Here is a 22,788-nt window from a genome sequence, read left to right on the forward strand (position 1 = left end):
CAAATATTCTGAAGCAGGTATGTCTCAACAGCAGTCTCGAGAGAGGACCCTTGGCATCGATTTCTTCCAACTTCGGTGGTCTGCGGTTTTGGTGCCTTTTTCTCAGCACGAACAAAGGACAGTATTTGCCCAGTCGTTCTTCGCTTCTGAAGTCCTGTACTCTGGCGAGTGGACTTCGGATGAGTGGGATCGTGCCACTGGAGGTCCAACTGGAAATCACCAAATTTCTGGACGGATTCAGCCTTGCAAAGATGGATTGCAAATGGGTCAGAGGTCTCCTCGTATTCGCGGTCTGCAGCTCTGGAGAGGCACAGCACTTCGGGGGGTGGCTCAGATTGTAGTTCGTCTCAGGGCTGGTTAGTCCCACCAAAGTGAAGTAGTCCTCTTCGGAGCTCCTCTGTTGAGTAGAAAACTGGGTCAGGAAAGCAGTGGTTGCTTCATACTGATTGGAAGGGTCTTCAGGGATCTCTGCTAGTCTTCATCTTCAGTTACTTCAGTTCGTGTGTTAGGCAAGATTGTATGCAGTACCCTGTGGGAGACTGCACCAGCCGTATCATCTTGGCAATAGCAACCCAACCTTTGGTATAAGTCTGTACTACACAAGTAGGTAGTGTGACTGAGCAGCCAGGCCTATCTCAAGAGGGGTCAATGTGAGCTGTAGGGTTGCAACATGGAGTTTCACAGTGACAAGTATCCAAATTACTTACACTCGAGGTTACTTGATTAAACAATTATTTAACAGTCAGTTTGTATAAGCCTTCTTTAGAAAGGAGCAAATATGTACAGTTACAATAAATCAGTAGATACCCATTTGGGATAGCACACAGACTTCCTACGCTCTGGGGAGACTTCTATAACTAGGACACTGTGGACATTGATATATCACTGGTACATTTAGAGCAATACTGAGTCGGGTGTCGAAAAAGAAAAGGTTAGGGAAGGAAACCATGATTAACACGTTTCTCAAACAGGTAAGGACTTTTGAACCCCCCACCCAATGCAATGTAGATAAACCCTTTGCCAGCTATACAAGTAAGGTATGTATGACTTTTTGGAAAGATAGTTAAAACACAAAGTCAGAGGATGGAATAGTCTTCAGGGAGCCAGGAAAGCCAATGTCATTTGAGAAAAGCCTAGGGAAGCGGACGCAATTCTTGAAGGTAAGTAAGTCTTGCACAATGGTAAAGAGTTTGGTTGCAAAATCACTGTTGGGCCACACGCTGGGAGGCTTGTGTAAGGGCAAAGATGCAAGCAACTCTGAAAAGGGCAGCCAATGCAAGCCTCAACTGAAAGCGAGCAAGCTACACAACACGAGGCAAGTACCACCCCTACGTTCACAGTACCTTAGGTCTGAAGAAAAGCTTCCAGCTGGCTTCTGTTCCGGTTGTAGGTCCTGGAGATAGTGTTCCTGGACCTCAGTCGTGGGGAAAAGAGGGAGGATGTCTGGGGACTCCTGCAGTAAGATTAGAAGTTTGGAGGCAGCAAAGGGCAAAGTTCAGATCAGCTGCACTTTGCGGTTTCAGCTTCTCACGAATAGCACCAACGAGGTCCTGGGACACATTGTGGACTTTCCTTGCTTCTGGGGTCCAGCACTCTGTTGCGGTGGGACAGCCAGCCAATCACCTTTGGGTGTATTCCTGTAACCAAGGAGACTAAGCGCAGGGAGTTCAGGGATCTTGCCTTGCTTCCTGCCCTGCCAAAAATGGGCTCCACCAGTGAATCCCAGACAAAAACAAACAAAGGGACCAAATCTGGTTTGGCGCGCAGAGAATCTCAAAAAGGACCTTTCCAACAATAAACAAAACACTGGGTCCATTTTGACAAAATGGGCACCCATGGGTGCTATACTGCAGTTGCGAACGCAGCACGAGGTAAAAACGCACAAATGTAGGAAAAAGTAAACCAACCACTGCCACCATTGATTGTTAGGCAAGATTGTATGCAGTACCCTTTGGGAGCACTACAACAACCTTGATCTACTAGCAATAGGAACCCAACCTTTGGTATAAGCTTGCACTACAGAGTTTTGCTAGTGTGTTGAGCAGCAAGTCTCATATGAAGAGGTGTCAATGTGAGTTGTAGGGAAGTTAAACAGAGATTTACAGTGCCAGTACTAAAATAAACTCTTACACTCAAGGTTTCTTGCATGAACAATTTATTTATCAGTCAGTTATTAAGCCTTCTTCAGAAGGGGAGCAATAGAACAGTAACACAAATATACTTCAATACTGTACATAGTTTCTGAATCAGACAAGACCCTTTTGGGATGGCCCACAGACACAACCTACACCGTCAGGTGACTTCAGTAACAAGGGTGCTGGGGACATTAAAATCTTACTGTTGGCATTCAGAACACTCTTAAAAAGTAGGTAAAAGGCAAAGGTTATTGGAACAAGAAATTACAAATATCCATAAGCAGGGCAAATATTTTTAGAGTTCACTAGAAGAGTCATTCAATTCCATAGGCTAAGCCAAAGTCAATGGGCAAAAGTCTTGGATAGGATAAAGCACTTCTGTTAAGTAAGGGAAAAGTCTTTGAACAAGTTCTTAGGAGTCTTTGAAGAAAAGAAGAATCAATTGTAGGGCCACAAGCTGATTAGGCTTATGAGTTGTGGAAGTTACAAGCACTTCTATAGTAAGAGGCAAGTTCTCTTAAGGAACAAGTTACTTACCTGTAACTGTTCTCCAGCATGGGTCTGGCATGGATTCACATGCTCATGAATATTCCCCGTCAGGCTGGGAATCCTCGGTACACAAAAAAATCATTATCAGTTTAATTTCTGATCTTTCCTAGTAGTAACCAATCACTGATCTCTGGGTCATACTGCCCACAGCCAATGACTGTCCTCTCCCTAAGCCCCTCCTCTGGCAGCCATCCTCAGATTTGGTAGCACGTGAAGCGGCAGTATAACCAAGTGAAGAGCTGCAGAGGGGTAGGCGGGAGGGTTCGCATGTGAATCCATGCCACACCCATGCTGGAGAACAGTTACAGGTAAGTAACTTGTTCCTTCTCCAGCATAGGGTCTGGTATGGATTCACATGCTCATGAATATAAGATTACATAGCAGTACACACATGCACAACCACGGGAGGTGGCAAAAGGCTCAACATTAAGCAACTCTTACCTCCTCACCAGGCCCACCTTCAGGTGAACAGGTTGCGCAGCACTGCTTGGCCGACTCTGGACTCCTCCTTGGAATCCCGGTCGACGCAGTAGAATCTCGTGAAGGTGTGCGTCGACCTCCACGTAGCAGCCCTGCAGATGTCCAGGAGGGGCACACCAGACAAGAACTCCATGGTAGTAGCGATCGCTCTGGTTGAATGGGCTCTCGGACGGCCGGGCAACGGTCGGTTTGCCAACCAGTGACAGTGCATGATGCAGCCGGAGAGCCATCTGGAAATGGAAGCCTTCGAGAGAGCCTTCCCTTGGTTCACAGGTCCAAAGTTCACAAACAGCTGTGATGTCTTTCGAAAACTCTGTGCGGTCCACGTAGAACTTCAGCGCTCTAGCCACATCCAGCGAGTGCAAAGTCCTCTCGGCCGGCGACGAAGGAGACGGAAAGAAAACAGGTAACACCAAGGGCTCTTTGAGGTGGAAGTCCGACGGCACCTTGGGCATAAAGGAGGGGTGCGTCCTCAGCACCACCCTCGTGTCGTGAAAAATCAAGTATGGAGGCTTGCAAGATAGGGCCTGGATCTCTCCCCTCGTCATGCGGAGGTGATGGCCACGAGAAATGCTGTCTTCCACGACAGGAACTTCAACGGCAACGAAGGCATAGGCTCGAATGGGCCCCCCCCCCCATGAGCCTGGTCAGCACCACGTTGAGCTCCCGCGCCGGGGCAGGGGCCTTCACTGGCGGGAACGATCGGAACAATCCTTTCATAAATTCCTTCACCAGGCGATAGGACCACAAGGATGGCTGTCCTGTGGTGCTGGTGTATAGGGAGATCGCAGCCAGATGTATTTTGATGGAGGCGTGGGCTATTCCAGCTTTGGCCAGCGACAGTAGGTACGGCAGTACTTGAGGGGCCGTAATCCACAGAGGGTTAATCTTCTGTGCACGGCACCAGACAGAGAACCTCTTCCACTTATGTCCATAACACGAGAGTTGAGGACGCCCTGGCTGTTGCAAGAACCTCTCTGCAGTCAGCCGGGATATCATACCCTCCAAACTCTAGTGCTGCAGGAGCCAGGCCTGCAAGTTCAGCGACATTGGGTCGTGGTGAAGAAGGGCGCCTCCTCTGGAGAGAAGATCTGCGTCCGCCGGCAGCTTGATTGGTGGGGACGCAGACAAGTCCAGAAGGTCTGGGAACCAGATCTGTCTCGGCCATGCCGGTGCAACGAGAATCATCCTGCACCAAGACCTCTTGAGCTGGTTGATGAGCCGGAGCGGCAACGGAGGGAACGCATAAAGGAAAGGCCGTCCCAGGGGAACGAGAAAGCATCGCCCATGCTCCTCTGCTGGGGGAGCCCACTGGCGAACCTCTGGCATTTGGAGTTTGTCGCCGTCGCGAACAGATCGATTTGGGGTTTTCCCCCCCCATCGTTGGAAGAGTCGATCCACTTGATCCTGGCATAGTTCCCACTTGTGGCACGAGCGTAGCTCCCTGCTGAGTGAGTCAGCGATGGTGTTTTTTATCCCTGCCAGATGAGAGGGCACCAGAAACATCCCTTGGTCGACGGCTCAGTGCCACAGGTCCTGGGCTTCCTTGGACAGGGCTGGGGATCTGGTTCTGCCTTGTTTCCGGATGTAGAACTTCGTGGTGGTATTGTCGGTGAAGATCCTCACCACCTTGCCCTTGAGGGATGGAAGAAAAGACCTGAGGGCCCAGAACACTGCACGGAGCACCAAGATGTTGATGTGGAGCGGCTGTTCTACGGCGAGCTCCCTTGACCTTGCTCGAATGAGCCAGTCGTCCAGGTAGGGATCGACGTGGATCCCTTGCAGGCGTAGCCACACCACCACTGGTGCTAGGCACTTGGTGAACACCCTGGGTGCCGAATTTAATCTGAACGGGAGGGCCTTGAACTGGTAGTGCCATCCTTGGACCACGAACCTGAGGAACTTTCGGTGTCCTTTGAGAATGGGGATGTGGAAGTAGGCATCCTCCAAGTCCAACGACGATAGGAAATAGTCTTCCTCCAGCTGTCCCAGCACGTGCTGGAGGGTGACCATCTGGAACTTCTGGGCCTTGATGTACTTGCTCAATCGCCGCAGGTCTAGGATGGGACGCCAACCTCCCGTCTTCTTTACGAGGAAGTATCTTGAGTAGACTCCGGAGCCCCGAAGCCTCTTTGGGACCAGCTCGATGGCACCTTTCTTGAGCATCGCCTTTACCTCCAGCAGCAGCTGGGGTAACGTGGTTTTCCTTCCTGGCCACGGTTGGCACGCAAGGTCATTTCTTTAGAAATTCGATGGCGTGCCCCTGGGCCAGGGTTTCCAGCACCCAACTGTCGGTGGAGATGGACTCCCACATGCTGAGGAACTTTGCCAGCCGGCCTCCCACCGGAGTGCTTCGGTGAGGGCCCGACACTGCGGCGGGTTCAGTCCTGTTTCGAGGCCACCTTGACCTCCCTGGCGACGGCGGGAACCACCCGACTTGCCTCGTCCTCTATATAGGCTTCCTGCGACGAGGAACGGGCCAACTGACTGTAGGTAGAAGAGATGCTCCCGGAACCTCTGGGGGCCCCTTGCTTGCCTTCGGTGCTCCGAAAGGACGGCCGTCGTTGCTGGACAACACCCAGCGCGCGGGCTGTCTCCGTCTGGATGGCTTGCATGGACTCATCGACTGTTTTCCCAAACAGGTTGTTCCCGTCGAAGGGCATGTCCAAGACCTTGGCTTGTACGTCCTGGCGGAAATCCGTCACCTTAAGCCAACCGTGCCATCTGAGGCAAACGCCGTTGCCCAGTTGGCGGAAACCAGTTTCCGCGATGTCCATCGCCACCGTTATAGCGTGGTCCGAAGCCGCCTCGCCTTCTTGTAAGATTTCCAGGGCTTCCGCCTTTTTTTCGTCCGGCAAGAAGTCCAACAGGGGAGCGATTTTAAACCAGAGTTCCCTGTCGTAACAGGCAACGATAGCTAGGGCATTGGCCGCCTTAATCGTCGCCCCCACTGCCGACGTGATGACTCGTCGTCCCATCGCGTTGAGCTCCTTTCCCTCGCCGTCCGGCAGGGAAGTCGATGTTGAAGTCGATGTTGAGGCCGATGCCCCCCCCCCCTGCCTTTTTCCTGGCAGCCGCCGAGACTACCGAATCCGGGGGTCAGCTGTGCCCTAAGACATGGAGGGGCCACGTCAGGGACCCGCTATTTCTTCTCATATCGGTACCTTTTCGCCAGTGTCGTGGACGGGTTCTTGAGAAGGGAAAGTCCCTCGTCCCAGATATCATCCAGTAGCAGGACCACGAGGACCGTCTTCCTCTTGGCCTTGCGACGTTGGTAGAGGAAACCATCCTTCTCTTCGGAGCAGAGCTGGAAAAGCTTGGATGCCCTGGAGATCATGGCGTGGAAGGATCCAATCTCGTCGGGCGGTGAAGCGGGGACGACGGGATGTCCACCCTGTCGTCGTCCGTGCCCGCCGTGGCCGTGTCCTCTCCACGGATCGTGGACTGGGATGAGGGCTGAGCGGGCCTCGAGGGCTGCAAAGGGGTAGAAGGATGTGTCCTTCTCCTTTATGATGGTCGACTTCCCGACGGGCCTGTCCCTGGATCCTCTGTCGGGCTTGGTTCTGGCTCCTCCGTCTGGGGTAGAGGCAATCTCGTCCTCATCTCCATGCATAAGGATTGTATTGCCATCAAAATGTCTGCCGAGTTGTCCTGCGGCACTGGCTGCGACGGTTGGCCTGGGGCCTCGTCGGCGCCTCCATCGCTTTTGTCATCTCCGTCGTCGGGATGACTCTCGACGGGCTGGTCCTCCTCCATGCCGGTGTCGTGGCTCTCAGACTTCGACCAGCTCCTCCTCGGAGGCTGTGTCTATATCCTCGACGGCCACCCCCTTCTTTCTCCGCCATGAATTTCTTGGGGTACTTTCGATGGGCTTGAAAGACGCCTCCGAGGTGGCAGGGAAACTCTGGGTCCTGAGGTAGCTACCACCGGTGTAACCTCCACAGGCTGTGCCAGGGTTGCCGCAACTTTCTCGATAGAGGCCTTGACTGGGTGAATCAAGGCCTTCGTCTGACTGCGTGCTTGAGGCCTTCACCTTGGAGGAGGAGGGCTCCTCGCCTCGCTCCCCCTCTGCCGAGATCTTCGAGATCGACCGGGCCTCTCCAGAAGCTTGGCCGGGTTCTTGGATTTCCTCTTACCCGAGCCAGAGCGCTGGCTCGTGGTCGATGGCGCCGGCGAGGGTGCGCCCTGCCTGGCAGCCAAGGAGCCCGATCTTTCGGCGCTCACAGTGCCCGCGGACTCGCGGTGTTTAGCCTTCTGTTGGGCCCCCTTCGCCGGGGCGCCCTCACAGGACTTAGAAGACCGCTCAGATTTCTTCTTTTTCCTCTCACCCGACAGGCTTTTTCCCTCCAGCCAGTTGGCGAGATTAAGATGGCGGTCCCTCATGGTCCGCTCCGACATGTTCCCGCAAAACGCACAGTCCTTCTCCACGTGCGTTTTGTCCTTGTGAAGACAGTAGAGGCATAAGGAATGCTCGCCCTCCTTGAACACGTTCTGCAGCTGGCATCCAGGGCAGGCCCTGAACAGCTTCCCGGGCGTCGAGCTTCCTTTTTCCTGGGCCATCTCCGGGGTAGGCCTCAGAAAACTTCTGGAATCCTCCGAAGTGTCGCTCGACAAAATCTTCATCCTTGAGGGCCGTAGAAACTTCCGAAACGGATCCCCCGTTGATCGGTTGTAGAAACGGTGGAGCTTGAGGCTCAATTTAACCGGAAAATGAGAAATTCTCTTTGAAAAAGCGCGAAAACGCAGCAAAAGTTTGAGAGCTATAGCACGAGGACTCCCAACACTTGAACGTGCGGTAAAAATCGGAGGATGGCTGCCAGAGGCGGGGCTTAGGGAGAGGACAGTCATTGGCTGTGGGCAGTATGACCCAGAGATCAGCGATTGGTTACTACTAGGAAAGAGATCAGAAACGAAACCGATACTGATTTTTTTCTGTACCGAGGATTCCCAGCCTGACGACTGGGAAAATTCATGAGCATGTGAATTCATGCCAGACTCCATGCTGGAGAAACTTGTTTTACAGTAACTTAGTAAAGAAGAAAAGATGTAGCCGAATACTTCTGTTCCTGTGCAGCTCTGCATGTCTCACTGTTCCTGGGCCTCAGTCATGGGGACAAGAGGGAGGACGTCAGGGGACTCCTGCACTGCCCTGGCACTGTCAAAATTGGCAACTGGCAAACTTCACTTTCAGTGGCTGGTTCGCGTTTCAGCTCCTTGCGGTACAGCAAATGGCAAGAAGCGTGGTTCCTGGCTGTCAAGGTAGACTTTCCTCACATCTGAGGTCCTGCACTCGATTGGTGGCGGTGTTGGGGGGGGGGGGGGGATTGTTGGGGGGTTTGTTCAGTCCTGCTTCGGGGGAGTCCGGAGGATCTTCCAAAAGCTTTAGGCCAGCTTACAAGCAACACACAATCTGGTGTCCCTATACCTGGCGGTTCGGTTTCCAGCAGCAAATCTGTGGAAATTCAACCAACGCTGAGAGGATGTCCAGGTGGCATACTTTGGAGTTAATTGGTCCCACCAACTCAAAAGGGAAAATTCGTCCTTGCAGGGGCTTCTCGTCGATACGAATTTTGAGTTTCAGCACAGCAGCAGGGCTTCACACCAGGCAAACCAATGGTCCAGGAGTTGCAGCAGGTGTCCGCTTCTTCGGGGCATTCGTCCAGTGGTCGACTGCCTTCCAAGCCAAAAAACCTCGCCTTTTATACAGGTTTCTCCCATTCAGCCCAGCTGTCAGTCACCCAGAAGGGTGGCTTTCCTTGCTGGACAGGATGCCGGCCAAACACCATAGAGTGCATTTGGGTCTCCTAGGACACCAAGCACAGGTAGCTTTGGGCACCTCCCTCACTTCCTGCGCCCACCAGACACCAAGGAGCCAGAGGCAGGTTTCACTCGTGAATCCCACCAAAGGCAAAGCAAACAAAGGGACCAAACCTGGTTTGGCATGCAGAGTAAATCTCAAGGTGGTCCGTTTCAAGAAATGGCGAAAAAAAGTAGACTGGGACATTAACAAAACAAATGGCAACCTTGGGCGCTTTACTGCAGCTGTGAACGCAGCCCGCAGTAAATGCACACCACAGTAGTTAGGCAGAATCCTGTGCAGTTCCCTTGGGGAACACTGCAAAAAGATTACGACTACAGGAGTAAGCAGTAAACCCAATTGGTAGCAGTCTGTACCACCCAGATTTACCTGGTAGCTGTGGCTGAGCAGTCAGACTTCTCTCAAGAAGAGTTAGGAAGTATACAGAGGATACACAATAGGGCCAAAAAGCACAGTAGAGCAAGCAAACACTGACCAGAGCTTGTTATAAAAAGTATATAATTATTTAACACACTTTAGAAAATACACTAGCACTATGAACCAAAAGAAAGTTCCAACACAATCAGAAAAGTATTTACACCTCCCTTAGTAATCACTAGACAAGTCCAAGTTAAAACACCACTTTGTTAAAACAGAGGTGAGCGCATAACTTAGATGGCACTCCAATAATTAGGTTAAAGGGAGAGAAAAAGGCAGGTCATAAAAATAAAACCGTTCCCAACCCTTTTAAGAGACAAAAACAAGATACTGAAGGCAGAGTATACTGTAGAGCCAAAGTTCATAGGCCAGGCCAACTTTGAATGGAGCAAGGCGAAATGTGCCCAAGATCACACGGTTTAGCAATGCTTTCAAGTCTTCGTAAAAGGTTCAAAAAGAGGTTGGGGTGATCCCAAAGGTAAAGTTAGAAGGTCTGGGGGCCAACCCAGTTGGAAAGCCAAGGATTTTAGGGTCACCTTTAGCAATCCGAAGAAAGGGAGGCCAGGTGGAACACAGTAGCTTTAAGAGAGAGGAAGCTCCAGCGGTGGCAGTTCATGGCAGCGGGTGCAGTTCATTGTTTCGACCAGGGGAAGAGAGGATCTCGTCGAGGAGGAAACTTGGGAGTCGTTGCACTGCTCAGGGAAGAAACCAGCCGCAGAGTTCGTCGGTGAAAAGGTGCGTTCCTGGTATTCGCAGTCACAGTGGTGCAGCTTGGCTATCCGGCCGTCGGGAGTGCTTGGCACAGGCGATTCGACCAAGAGACGTCCTGGAAGGCGAAATTGGGGAACTGGTTGATCTCACCAGCTCAGAGGGAGAAGACTATTCCAGCCGAAGATCTCGTCGTCGGGAAAGTGGTGAGGTTGTTGCAGCAGGGCTCCACCGGTGGTGTCGCCGCATATGACTCAGCTTCTTCCTTCTTTGGATTTCTTAGGTCCTGTGGCGACTTCTGAAGTTCCAGTTCCAAAAGCCCTGCTTTTATGCAGAAAAAACCCCATTCAACAGCCTAGCTGTCACTCAAACATGCTAAGTGGTGAGCCAGGCAGCTCACCACTGGGCCAATCAGAACATAGTGCGACTTGGGTTGCTAAGGCAATGCAGTCCAGGGTGCCAATATCCCCCACCCACACATCCTGTGGAACCCAGACAGAGTGGCACCAGTTGGAGGGCTTCTGTGGAGAAGCCCGCCAAAAAGGCGAACAACGGGCCCGACCTTGGTTGGAGTTAGAGACAGACACGAACGCAATTACAAGCCCTTAAGGGCACTCCAGAAATAGGATCCAACTCACCCAGACCCCCTGCGCAGAGTGTGGGACTGAAAGAAGCAAAGAAGATTGACCGGGTGCATCGCATCCTTTGTTGGTGCTGCAGAAAAGGTGGAAAAACCGCAGAGTGAGCAGAGAAGATCCTGAAAGCCGTGCCAGAGGAATTCCCTCGAGACTGCTGCTGAGAGATACCATCAATTTTTCTGCCTTTAGTCATTAAACCAAAGAACCCGGAGGTCAGGTCCAGCGCCACAACATCGAGGAGAATCCAGCTACCACCTTTTCCTCTAACCCAAGGTACTGTGGGGAGAAATGTATTGCTTAGCGTGATGCGTGAAGTCGCTCTAGAGCGGAGAGTGAACAGAGGGATATCCAGGGTGACCCCCTCTTACCTCCGACTGAAGCCGTTGCTTGCGTCCCTTTAGCAAGTTCTTTAACAGGGTCTCCAACGTTGATTGTGACCTCTTGCATCTTAGACGCAAGACTGTAAAGTATCCACAGAATATTTGTATTCTGCTGCCTGTCAAGACTGAACCCTCTCCGACCTGCGTTTAGCCAGGGTTGCGTTTTGGACCTTAAAAGACACTGTTCGAAGAAACTAACTTTATAACCTTAAGAACTGCTATTGTTAAACTAACCAACAATTTTACTTCCCAAAAGTCACTATCTTATATGTGTATGCAGAGTAGGTGTCTTTTCCATATTTCTGCTAAGAAATGAGAGTGCACGTTACTACCGATAATACGACAGAAATGTCATTAGTGTCAAAAGTTGAGACAAATGTAAATGCAAACTAAGCAGTGGCCTTTGAAAAGTAGTAAGTATTCCTATGTGTTACGGTTTGTTGTGCTTAGTAATTTAAAGTGATACTAGTGTAGATACAATGAATGTATATTTTAATATACCTTTATGTTTAAGTGTTTCTTTTATGTGCTTTACTAATTTGGTTCAGTGTACTTACCTACAGGTCACTTATTATAAGCCTGACTGCTCTGTGTTAGGTATGAAATGATGCAGTGAGACTACACAACACTTATCTGCTTGGTATTAGGTAACCCACCTCTTGGTACAAGTCTGTACTACACAAGTTGGTAGTGTGACTGAGCAGCCAGGCATATCTCAAGAGGGGTAAATGTGAGCTGCAGAGCTGTAGCAATGAACTCTGTAAATACAAGTAGCAAAGAAACACATACTCAAGGTTTCCGTTATAGTTATTTAATTAACATCAATTTGTAAATAAGCGTTCTTTAAAAAAGGCAATTCATGTAACTAAGTAAATATACCTAAAAAAATACTTTTCAGAATCAAAACAAGTCAGTGAATAATCTTTGGGTATGCTGCTTGCACAAATCCTACACCCTGAGGTGCCTTCAGTCACAAGGACAGTAATGGCATTTATATCTCACACATACTTTGCAGATTCTGAGGTTGCAGAAAGGAAAGGTTTTAGGGAGGTAAAAGGTTAAACAGGTGCTCAGTAAATGTGAGGACACTTAAATCTGCCAATGAAATCCAGACAAGTCTTTCCCAGCAATAACAGTCTAAAACAAGTTCCCATCTATGAGGGACAAACAATATCGAAGTCAATGGGATAGAAGTCTGCAGGGAGCCAGGACAGCCAACGCCAATTTGACAGCCTATGGAGCTGATGCACTTCTTAGAAGCAAAGTCCTGCACAAAGTTAGAGTTTGTTTGGGAATCACTTGTAGGGTCACAAGCTGTTAAGCCTGTGAAAGGAGAGATGGAATCAACTTTAAAAGTAAGCCACTGCAATACCCAACCGAGAAAAGCACAGCTAAAAAAGAATAAGTACCCAAAGACTAAACAGTACCTCTGGTGTGAAGAGTGGTCCAGCTGGATTCTGTCCTGTTAGAGCAGTGCAGACCCTGTGTTCCTGAGCCTCAGTCGTGGGGACAAGAGGGCAGGGGTCTGGAAAGCTGTGGTGGTAGTTGGGAAGTCGTTGGCAGCTACAGGCTCTTTTCAGTTCAGCTGCACTTCGCGGTTTCAGCGCTTAGTAAACAGCACTATTGCGGATCTCGGATACCGGTTGGTTTTCCTTCACACTCCTTGGGTCCTGCACTCTGGGGAGGGGACTCTAGCTCTGGTCATCCTGCTTCTGGGAGGGTCCTCAGGAGACTCCTGGAGCTTCTGGCCAGATTTCAGACGTTGCACTACACTACAGATTTCTTGATCCCTGGCACTTGGTTCTTGCAGCAGCAAAGTAGTACAGCCAGGGAGGGAAGATGGTCCAGTGGAGTTCGTCGCAGGGTTAGTTGGTCCAACTAAACCAATAGAAGAACTCGTTCCTTCCGGAGCTTCTCCGTCGAATTGAAAAAGGAGTTTCAGCACAGCAGCAGGGCTTCACCAGGCAATTCAAAGGTCCAGGAGGATGCAAGCTTTGCTCATGGTTTCTTCGTCAGGTCTTCCACCCAGCAGTCGACTGCCTCTAGTCCCGAAACACTCACCTTTTTCAGCAGGTTTCTGCAATTCATGGACAGCCTAGGCAGTCAATCACAACAGGGTGTGTCCTTTCAGGACATCTAGCCAATCAGGACTGGTTGCATTGAGGCATTCCTAGAGACAAAGGACAGGAAAGTTTCGGGAACCTCCCTCACATCCTGCTTTTCCAGACACACTAGAGCCAGACTTCAGAGCTGAAGCCCGCCAAAGCCAAAACTAACAAAGGGCTCAAACCTGGCTCAACACAGTTAAACCCAAGAAAGACCTCTCAAACAAAATGTCAAAAAAGATGACCAGGGCCATTTGACGAAATGGTCACCCACGGGTGCTGTACTGCAGCTGAGAATTCAGCCTGCGGTAGAAAAGCACAATGGTTTGAAAATGAAACCACTGCCACCAGCCATTTAAAGTAGTGAGGGTAACATACAAAATGTTACATGAGAATGTAGGGTAAGCGGCTACTAGGTAAACCCCAGCACTCCGCATAAGAGGGTGGGTGGTGGACTTACAAAGAGAAAAGGTAAGTCAAGAATTTCACTTTACTATTCATGGGAACTGTAGTTCACACAAGAAAAGGTATTTAAACCTTCAGAGAAATCTAAACGATTTCTCAGTGACACTGCCCTGAAGGTGCTGTGTCACCACACAAAAAGTACATGCCTATGGAGTTCGTCATACTCCAAAAACAGTGAAAACGCAATCCAAATCAGGTCAAAACACACGAGAGATTGAGACAAATGTCTCACTTACTGCAGGGTTAAAATTAAAATGTCCTAATGTCCAGCAAAAGAGCTGGGGGTCTCCAAGGTTGAAGGAAATTAGCACAGAAATGAGAATTCTCCCCAACACACTGCCGCTCTACCAAGGTTCCAGTAGAAGTACAGACTGATACTAAGAGTTGGGGGATCTACAAACCACCGGTAAAACAGTCTTATCTCCAAGTGGGACTTTAGGAAAGCTCAGCCAAAAGCTCCCTCCTAACACTTGCTGCTATGTCTATTCTACCAAATGTTCTCAGGTGGTACAGCCTTATAGTAATAGTGGATTTATGTACTCCTCACATGTATGGTTTTATGAAGCCCTTAGTAGGACTTTATAAGAACTGTCCTAACCAGTCAGGCACTTCATCACACAGTAGCCTAACCACATCAAACTGAACAAAATCAGGGTACTTCTACAATGTGTATTCTAACTGAGAGGCCAAAGGGCCTCAGGTGCACGCACATTTTGACATTATTGCATCCGTGGTGTTTTCTCAGATTAAGGAACAAGAAAAAAAACAAGCAGCAGTGGCAAAAATAACAAAAAAATGACCAGCCCTTTAAAGGGGTTCAGTAGGTACTTTGAACTTTAAAACCATATCGGGCTGTAAAACCACAGAAGAACAAGTTACTTACCAACTGGTAACGTTCTTTCGATTGGATGTTCCTCCAACATATTCCTCATCTTAGATGTATTCCATCCAGCTTTGCTGCTCTTCGGAAAGATTTTTCGGCAGAGGGCGCCATGCGTCGATGTCGCCGAGTCGAAGTTCCCTCGAGGGCCTCCGTTGAGGGTGACGTCATCGGGTTTATAAGTAGCACGCGCGTCGCCCATTGGCCTCAGTTCTGTTTTCCCCCCCCCTTTGTTTGCCTGTGATCTTGTACTGTGTAGATTGTGCCGGCAGACAGGTATCAGCCTTGCGAGATTGGAGATGGCAATAACCCGGAAAAATCTACAGAGGGGTAGGTTGGGAGGGCGATGAGGAATACGTTGGAGGAACATCCAATCGAAAGAACGTTACCAGTTGGTAAGTAACTTGTTCTTCGAGTGGATTGTGTCCTCCAACGTATTCCTCATCTTAGATAGACCCCCAAAGCAGTATTTTGCATACTTTCTCTGGAGGAGGGGTCAGATTTCCCCCACCCCCAATGCCTTTAGATGGCGGAATAAAGCACTGCTTTTCCAAATGTCAGCTCCCTAGACTGGGAAGCATCCTGGCTATAGAATTTTGAGGTGTGAAGCGAAGACCAAGTTGCTGCTTCGCAAATGGATCTTGTTGGGACACCTCTTTGAAGGGCCGTGGAAGAGGCGATGCCTCTGGTGGAATGAGCCCTTAACCCTTCTGGTGGGTCTTTTTGTGCTAGTCTGTAGCATTCTGAAATGCAAAGTACGATCCAGCGTGAAAATGTCTGTTTTGTTACCGATTGACCCAGTTTCCTTCCTGTGTAGCCTATAAACAACAGGTTGTCCACTCCAAGTCTAGAAAGTCTAGAGATGTAAAAGCTTAAAGCTCTTTTTGGATCCAGTCTGTGTAATCTTTCCTCCTTAGAAGGAGGAGGCGGAGGATAGAATGTGGGTAAAACAAATCTGACTTAAATGAAAATCAGATATTACTTTTGGTAAAAATGATGGTTTAACCCTCAATACAACCCTGTCCTTATGGAACACAGTACAGGGTGGCCCAGAAGACAGTGCCTGCAATTCGTTCACTCTTCTTGCTGATGTCAGAGCAACAAAAAAGGCCGTTTTCCACGTTAGCAATCTTAATGGACACGTGTGCATAGGCTCAAAAGGAGCACACATTAAGAATTTTAGGACTAATTTTAGATCCCAAATCGGTACTTGAAATGGGTGGGGAGGAAACACATTAGTGAGACCTTTTAAGAATTGTGTTAAAGGAATTTTGAAGTAAGAGCATTCTTCCGATGAGCACTTGAAAATGGAAAGCGCCGCAAGGTAACCTTTTATTGTTCCGATATTCAGACCTCTATGTGCTAGGGTCAGAAGGAAAGATAGCACTTCCGGAATAGAACATAGAAAAGGATAGAGATTATTTTCCCTGCACCAGTTGCAAAACTTTTTCCAACGGAAACGGTAGAGACTTAGTTGCTGGCCTTCTTGCCGAAAGCAACACCTCCATAACATCATCTGGAAGGTTCCAATCCCTGTATTTCAGCCTTTCAGATACCAAGCATGAAGGTTGAGTGTTCTGACCTCTGGGTGGAGAACCTGACCTTCTATTTGAGAGAGAAGGTTCTCTCTGAGGAAGACGTACTGGAGGACATATGGACATATCTAGAAGGTCCGGCCGGGTACCACTTTCTCCTGGCCCAATCCGGGGCAATTAGGATCATGCGGTTCCCGAAGCGTCTCAGCCTCCTGATGACCTGAGGAATGACGGGAATCGGAGGGAACGCGTACAATAGTGGGAAATTCCACTCCTCCATGAACGGGTCGCCCAGGCATCCTCTCGGGGGAAATTCCCTTGAGCAATACCTTTCGCATTTTCGGTTGGTACTGGTTGCGAATAGGTCTACCTGGGGAGTTCCCCAAAGGGCGAAGATCTCTTGAATGACTTCCTGAGCCAGTTCCCATTCGTGGGTCACTGTGCTCTGCCTGCTCAGAGCATCTGCCGTCATTCTCTTCCCCGCTAGAAGAATTCCTGTTAAAGAGATTCCCTCATGAATCGCCCAATACCAGAGCTGCATTGCCTCTCTGCACAGGGGTAGTGACCCCACACCACCTCTTGTTTAGGTAGTGCATGGCCACTGTGTTGTCCGTCATTATCAGGACATTCTTTCCCTTGACAGATGGCAGGAAGGCCTTCAGCGCTAGTCTGATTGTCCTCAGCTCTAAAAGGTTGATATGTAGTTTGGACGCCGATGGAGACCAACGACAGTTGATTGTCAAATCGTTGGCATGAGCTCCCCACCCCAGGAGTGAGGCATCCGTCACTACTGTGATCTCTGGCCATGGTTGCCAAAAAGGTTCTCCTTTTAGGATGTTCTCTGTACAGGTCCACCATAGAAGGTCTTGTCTGACCTTGTTCTGAATCTAAAGATCCGTCATTTGACCCGAGAACTGGGACCACCGAGTCTTTAGAGCCCATTGAAGGGAACTCATCCTCAAGCGTGCCTCTGGCACCAGGAAGATGCAGGATGCCATGAGGCCGAGCAACCTTAAAAAGTCGTAAGCCTGGAGATTTTGGTCATTTTGGAATTTGGAAACCATCTGAAGAATGTCTTGAGCCCTCGTCTTGGGAGGCAAGCTTTTATCCCAAGGATGTGTCTAGTACAGCTCCTATGTACTGAAGCTGTTGGGAAGGTGTCATTTGTGACTGCTTGAAATTGAGGGAGAAGCCCAGTTTGTGGAGGAAGTGGCAGGTGACTTTCAGATGATCCAGTGCTTGCTCGGCAGAACACGCTCTGATCAGCCAATCGTCCATGTAGGGGTAGACATGAATACCCCCTCTACTGAGGTGCGCTGCCACCACTACCATTAACTTGGTGAAGACCCTCGGGGCGGAGGTCAACCCGAATGGCAGGACTCGAAACTGATATAGTGAGTCGCCAACTACGAACCTCAGGTATTTTCTGTGTTTGAGATGAATCGGCACATGAAAATAAGCATCCTGGAGGTCCAATGACACCAACCAGTCCTGTAGTTGAAGGGCCTGAAGGATCTGAGAAAGGGTAACCATCTTGAACTTGTCCTTCCTGAGGAACTTGTAAAAGTTTCTTAAGTCCAAGATGGGTCTCAGCCCTCTGTCTTTTTTGGGGATCAAAAAATATGGGGAGTACCATCCCTTGTTCCTCTCCGTTGCAGGTACTGGTTCTAGAACACTTTTTTCCAGCAGGGTTTGAACTTCCTGCTGTAGGAGCGGGTTTGAAGACTTCAACGGGTGTCTCCCTGGTGGATTGCTTTGAGGTTGCTTTAGAAGGGGAAGGCAGTAACCATGGGCTATTATTTCTAGAGCCCAAACATCTGAAGTAATGGCTCGCCATTCTTGCAGATGCTGTGACAGTGTCTCCTACAGGTGTTTTGTGGTGCAAGTCCTCAAAGTGGTTTTGTGGCGGATGTTGCAGCCGCTGATGGCAGAGAGGCTGCAGCTGAAGCTGGCTTAGCACGTTTTCCTCGTCCACCGCGAGTGGCCTTTCTTTGGCCCCTTTGACTGGCCATTCCTCTCGCCTTTCCATATGAGGTGTAATAACGATAGGATCGTCCCCTCCATGACTGTCCTTGTGCACGAAAAGGCTGAGGTTGCCCAATAGCAGCTCCTAAAGATTTGGCCGCTGCTTTTGAGGTCTGCAACCTTTCAAGGGTCTCGTCAGCCCTGTTCCAAAAAGGTGAGACCCGTCAAAAGTAATGTTCAGAAGGCGGTTCTTAAGTCCGGTGCAAAACCCGACTTCCGTAACCACACAAACCTGCGCATTACTGTGCTAGTGCCCATGGACCTGCTTACACTATCCGCAGTGTCCAACCCAGATTGAAGGGATTCCTGCATGGCTTCCTTTCCATCTCCAACGATGGCTAGGAAACCTTCCCTTTCTTCCCCTTCTGGTATGTGCTCAGCCGCCATTGCGAAGCACTCCCACAGAGTGCAAAAATTTTGCCAAGGCACATGTGGAGTTGGCAGATTTTAATGCCATGCTCCCGGCCGAAAATACCTTCCATGCCCAACCATCCACACGCTTAACGTCCCTGTCTGGAGGGATAGACGGGTATGCAAGTTTGTTGGAAGCAGTGGCTGCCTGTATGACCAGACTCTTGGGAGTTGGATGTTTTGACAGATAGCTGGGATCGCTACTGGCTGGGCGGGATTTTGATGCGAGGGACTTATTTACCGGAGGAATAGAATCCGGCGTTTCCCAATTCTTGACCACCCTGTTTTGTAAGGCTACATGAAAAGGTAGTACTGGGTTTTCAGTGGGACCATGGTCCAATACGTCTGTTAAATCGTCTTGGACGAATTGGGCTGGTGGTCTAGCCCATCCAAAGTAATCTACCACCTTGGTCATTAACTGACGGTAAGATGGACTGGCATGCTCTCCTGGATCTGGTCTACCAAAGTCATTCTCAGGAGAAGTGTCAATGCTACTTGCATTATGTAAAGACTCCACCAAATCCCTCTTTCTGCTTTCCTCTGAGATCAAGCATTCTGGGACATTTGGGGTGCCATATTCCAATCGAAAAGGTACATTTTCCTCATCGGATCGCTCCTGTTCCTCAAAAATTGAGGTCAAGGATTTGAAAAACTCCTTCCTAGGGAGAAGCTTGAAATCCTTCTCTGGGAGAGGAGGAGGAAGAGGTGTAGTACCAGGCTCTGAATAAATGACATGTTTAACTTTCTTCTTCTCTTTTTCTGGCTTCCCTGGCTTGGCTGGAGCCTTTGGCGCCGAGGGTTTCGGCGTTGACGTCGATAAAGGCGTCGACGACAGTGGTCGTCAACAGGGTCTGCTTCGAGAGCGTCGAAGCAGTCTTCGACGATTTTCCCTTCGAGGTGTGATAGGTCTCGGACGGCGTCGGTGACCTCGAGCTGTCGACTAGTATTTTTCGCTCGGCGTCCTGGAAGGTTCCCTATCCTTCCTTTTACGATCACCCGGGCTCGAGGGCGTGCGAGTGTCGGAGCGATGAATGCTTCGCACTCTTCGGAAGACGAATGTTTCGTGGGGCATTTCATCCTTTTCGGAGACTCGTCTGATGACGAGGTGGAGGGAGACCTGTGGTGTCGTTTCTTCGATTTTTTTGACGAAGACGCCGAGCGATGAGAATCGCTTCGGGATCTAGATCGATGCCTTTCGCGTCGAGGAGATTTCTCCTCAAGGGGTCTCGACTCTACGCTAGAGGTTTTTCGATCCTTCCGACCTACCTGTAGCTTTCCTTTCTCGCAAGGCCTTTCCCGTCATCGCCTGACACTTCGAACAGGCCTCCATGTCGTGGCCTTCTCTGAGGCACCACAAACACTCGCGGTGCGGGTCCATGATCAACATTTTTGAGCCGCACTACTTGCATTTCTTGAAATGCAATCTCAGGGTCGTGGTCGGCATCGATGACGACATTTCTTCTTGTATATTTTATATTTCTTCACAAAACTCGAGGTGCGCCGAATGTCCGAAGCAACGGAACTGCGGAAAAACGGAACTGGAGCCAACAGGCGCCGCGCTTGCTACTTATACACTCGATGACGTCACCCTCGACGGAGGCCTTCGAGGGACCATCTACTAGACGACATCGACGAACGGCGCCCTCTGCCGAAATTTATTTCCGAAGAGCAGCAAAGCTGGATGGAATACATCTAAGATGAGGAATACGTTGGAGGACACAATCCACTCTAAGTTCAAATTTGAACATCCACCAGCACACTGAACAAATTTAATGTGCAATTAAGTATTTACCCATTCATGTGGGGAAGCCATCCCCGACTTCCTCCATTTACTTTTACAAAAAGCATATTGTATACTTGAGCTCTTAAACATGGACCAGGCCCTGATCACAACTATGAAAGGCAGGCAAGTAGAAATCAAAAATAAAAACTAGGAAAGCTGCTTATGAGCCAACATAAGGTGAACATTGGAGAGCATATTTAGCACAATGCAGGGACTTAAGCTTGAACACGCATTAAGTTCAGAGACTGGTCACCACATGAAATCAACATGACATTACCATAGCCAAGAGTTTCATTCCCAGTGCTTAATGTACCAAAATTATAGACTCAAACTTTTCATGGGTACCAAACTTAACTCACCTTATAAGAAGCAGTATGCTGTCAAGAAGTTTAAGGATCTGTGGAGAGCAGGGGTTATTGTAGATGGGTTTGCCATTGGGCATGATGCCACTAACAAACCCTCCAGCTTTGGCCTCTTCAATGTCACTAGGCCAACGAGCCTGTTTCAACACTCCCAGAACAGTTGACACACAAAAGCTTATCTGAAGAAAACACAACATTTAAGCATGGGCGAAACATCAAAACATGCAAAGTCATGTCAAGTAACTCTGTTCTCTCCAAGATAATCAAAGCAGAAGCTATTACACTCTGGTAACAATCCAGCTTAAATAAGCAAACGACAAAGCAACTTTATGCAAGAGCAGAATAAAATAATGCAATTTTTAATGTTCAGCTGGCCAGTTAACCTGTAAGTGCTGATGTGTACCATGGTACAGACATTACATTACACCCAAGCAGCAGATCAGGTCCTCTTAGGAACCGGACACTCACAATTCAGCCATAGTAACCATCTGCACAGAACTGTGTGATCAAAGAGGTCCAGGCTATCACAAACTAAGCAAATCTATCTGGTAATACATGTTATTATAGTGAGAATATTGTGATGAGCATAGATCATATTAGTCCCAAAACTCATATTTGGTTGCTAAGCAGTCAGGCATTCTTAGGAAAGGGATGGACTCGTACCAACATACAATTAGGTCTGAAAAACAAAATATATCACACACTACCGACAAAAACGTACCATTCAAGTACAGTATATAAGAGCTATAGCAAGACATGCACAAACATCACTGTTGGCAAGGTTTTCTGTTGGTACATCTTATCCTCTCCACCCAGAGCCTTCCAGCACCTCTGCTGGATTTAAGGACATTGAAAGGGAGTGAGGTTTATTTATCTCACCAGCCCCCACTTTCACTTTTTGGGGGACAGTGGACCCTCTTTTTACGTTTACTGTGAATGGAGAGTGTTAGGTACGAGTTTCATAGAAATGGTCAATGTTCCTGACCTGGGTCAACCCCAGAATATTTTGCTTTTATATCCGAGTGGGAATCTTTTGACACACACAGAATCTTTTACTCTGATTATGGGTGTCATTTTTTTGACTCTCCATATTGTCTTTTTAAAGTTATCCTCTTGAACAACTTTTTGGCAATAGGTGCCCGTTTGCTGCCGAGTTGCCCTAGGGGCTCCCCTTTGAAATTCTCTGGCTAACCTTGAGAGCACTACACTACATTTCCGAAGGGTAGAAAGGATCTTTGGATCCCTTTTACATTTTATTTAGTGAAACCAGCACACCCCACCTTATGTGCAGCGCTCGGGAGATACAATGTATCCCCTTTCACACTAAAACTAACAATTCTGCTAAAGGGACAAGCTTAACTTCAATGGCTGGTGGCAGTGATCCCTTGTATTAATTTGGTGCACCTTTACCACGGGCTGTGTTCACAGCTGCAGTAAAGGCACCCAACGGTGCACATTTTACCAAAATGGCCACTGTTCCTTTTTCGCCATTTTAGTGTTTCTTGTTCCTTCCCAGGGCGGGAAATTCCTTTGTGCGATTTTTATCTTCGGCGGGAGTCCCCTGGCCTCACCGCATAGGCTCCAGTCTGTATGTGAAGGCAGAAAGCGAGGGAGGAGTCCAAATCTCCAAAGCCCTCCATCTTCCTGCTTGCATGCATGGGGACACATCCCAGTGGGGGGCTGGCTGTCCCGATTTGACAACCAGACCACGCCTTGTTGTAAAATGCAGGGAGAGAATGCAGCGGTTGTGCTGTACTTCCTGTTAATACTGCAAACCTGGAAGCTGAAGACAAGTCAACAACTGGAACCGAAAACGAAGAGGATGATCTAGGAAAAGCGGCTGAAACGATTTCCAGTGTCCAGATCACCTGCTGGGTAACCAGTGCATGCTCTAGCGCTTCCTTCCAATCGACCCGGGGACTCTGAAAACGACGACACTGACCCAGAGCCTGGTGAGACCCACAAGACTCAAGATTACCTGCATTTTGAGCCATCCCAGAAAGTGCTGCGACCTTGCGGGGCTGCAATACCCCAATACCCTGGGACCCCGAGCCATCATGCAGAGCAGTCTTCCAAATTCCGAATGGCGCTGAAACT

General features: G+C 49.1%; 1 protein-coding gene across 1 annotated transcript in view; it reads right to left on the reverse strand.

Moving 5' to 3' along the window:
- Positions 1 to 22,788, reverse strand: part of LOC138468291 (exportin-5-like) — a 1,210,104-nt gene that overhangs the window by 426,327 nt on the left and 760,989 nt on the right. Inside the window, exon 19 of the mRNA XM_069608777.1 lies at positions 20,689 to 20,870. Within this exon, the coding sequence (XP_069464878.1) occupies positions 20,689 to 20,870 (182 nt within the window). The remainder of the gene's footprint in view (positions 1 to 20,688; positions 20,871 to 22,788) is intronic.

Source organism: Ambystoma mexicanum, chromosome 4q (assembly GCF_040938575.1).
Source record: "Ambystoma mexicanum isolate Mex_15411 chromosome 4q, UKY_AmexF1_1, whole genome shotgun sequence".
Classification (NCBI taxonomy): Eukaryota; Metazoa; Chordata; class Amphibia; order Caudata; family Ambystomatidae; genus Ambystoma; species Ambystoma mexicanum.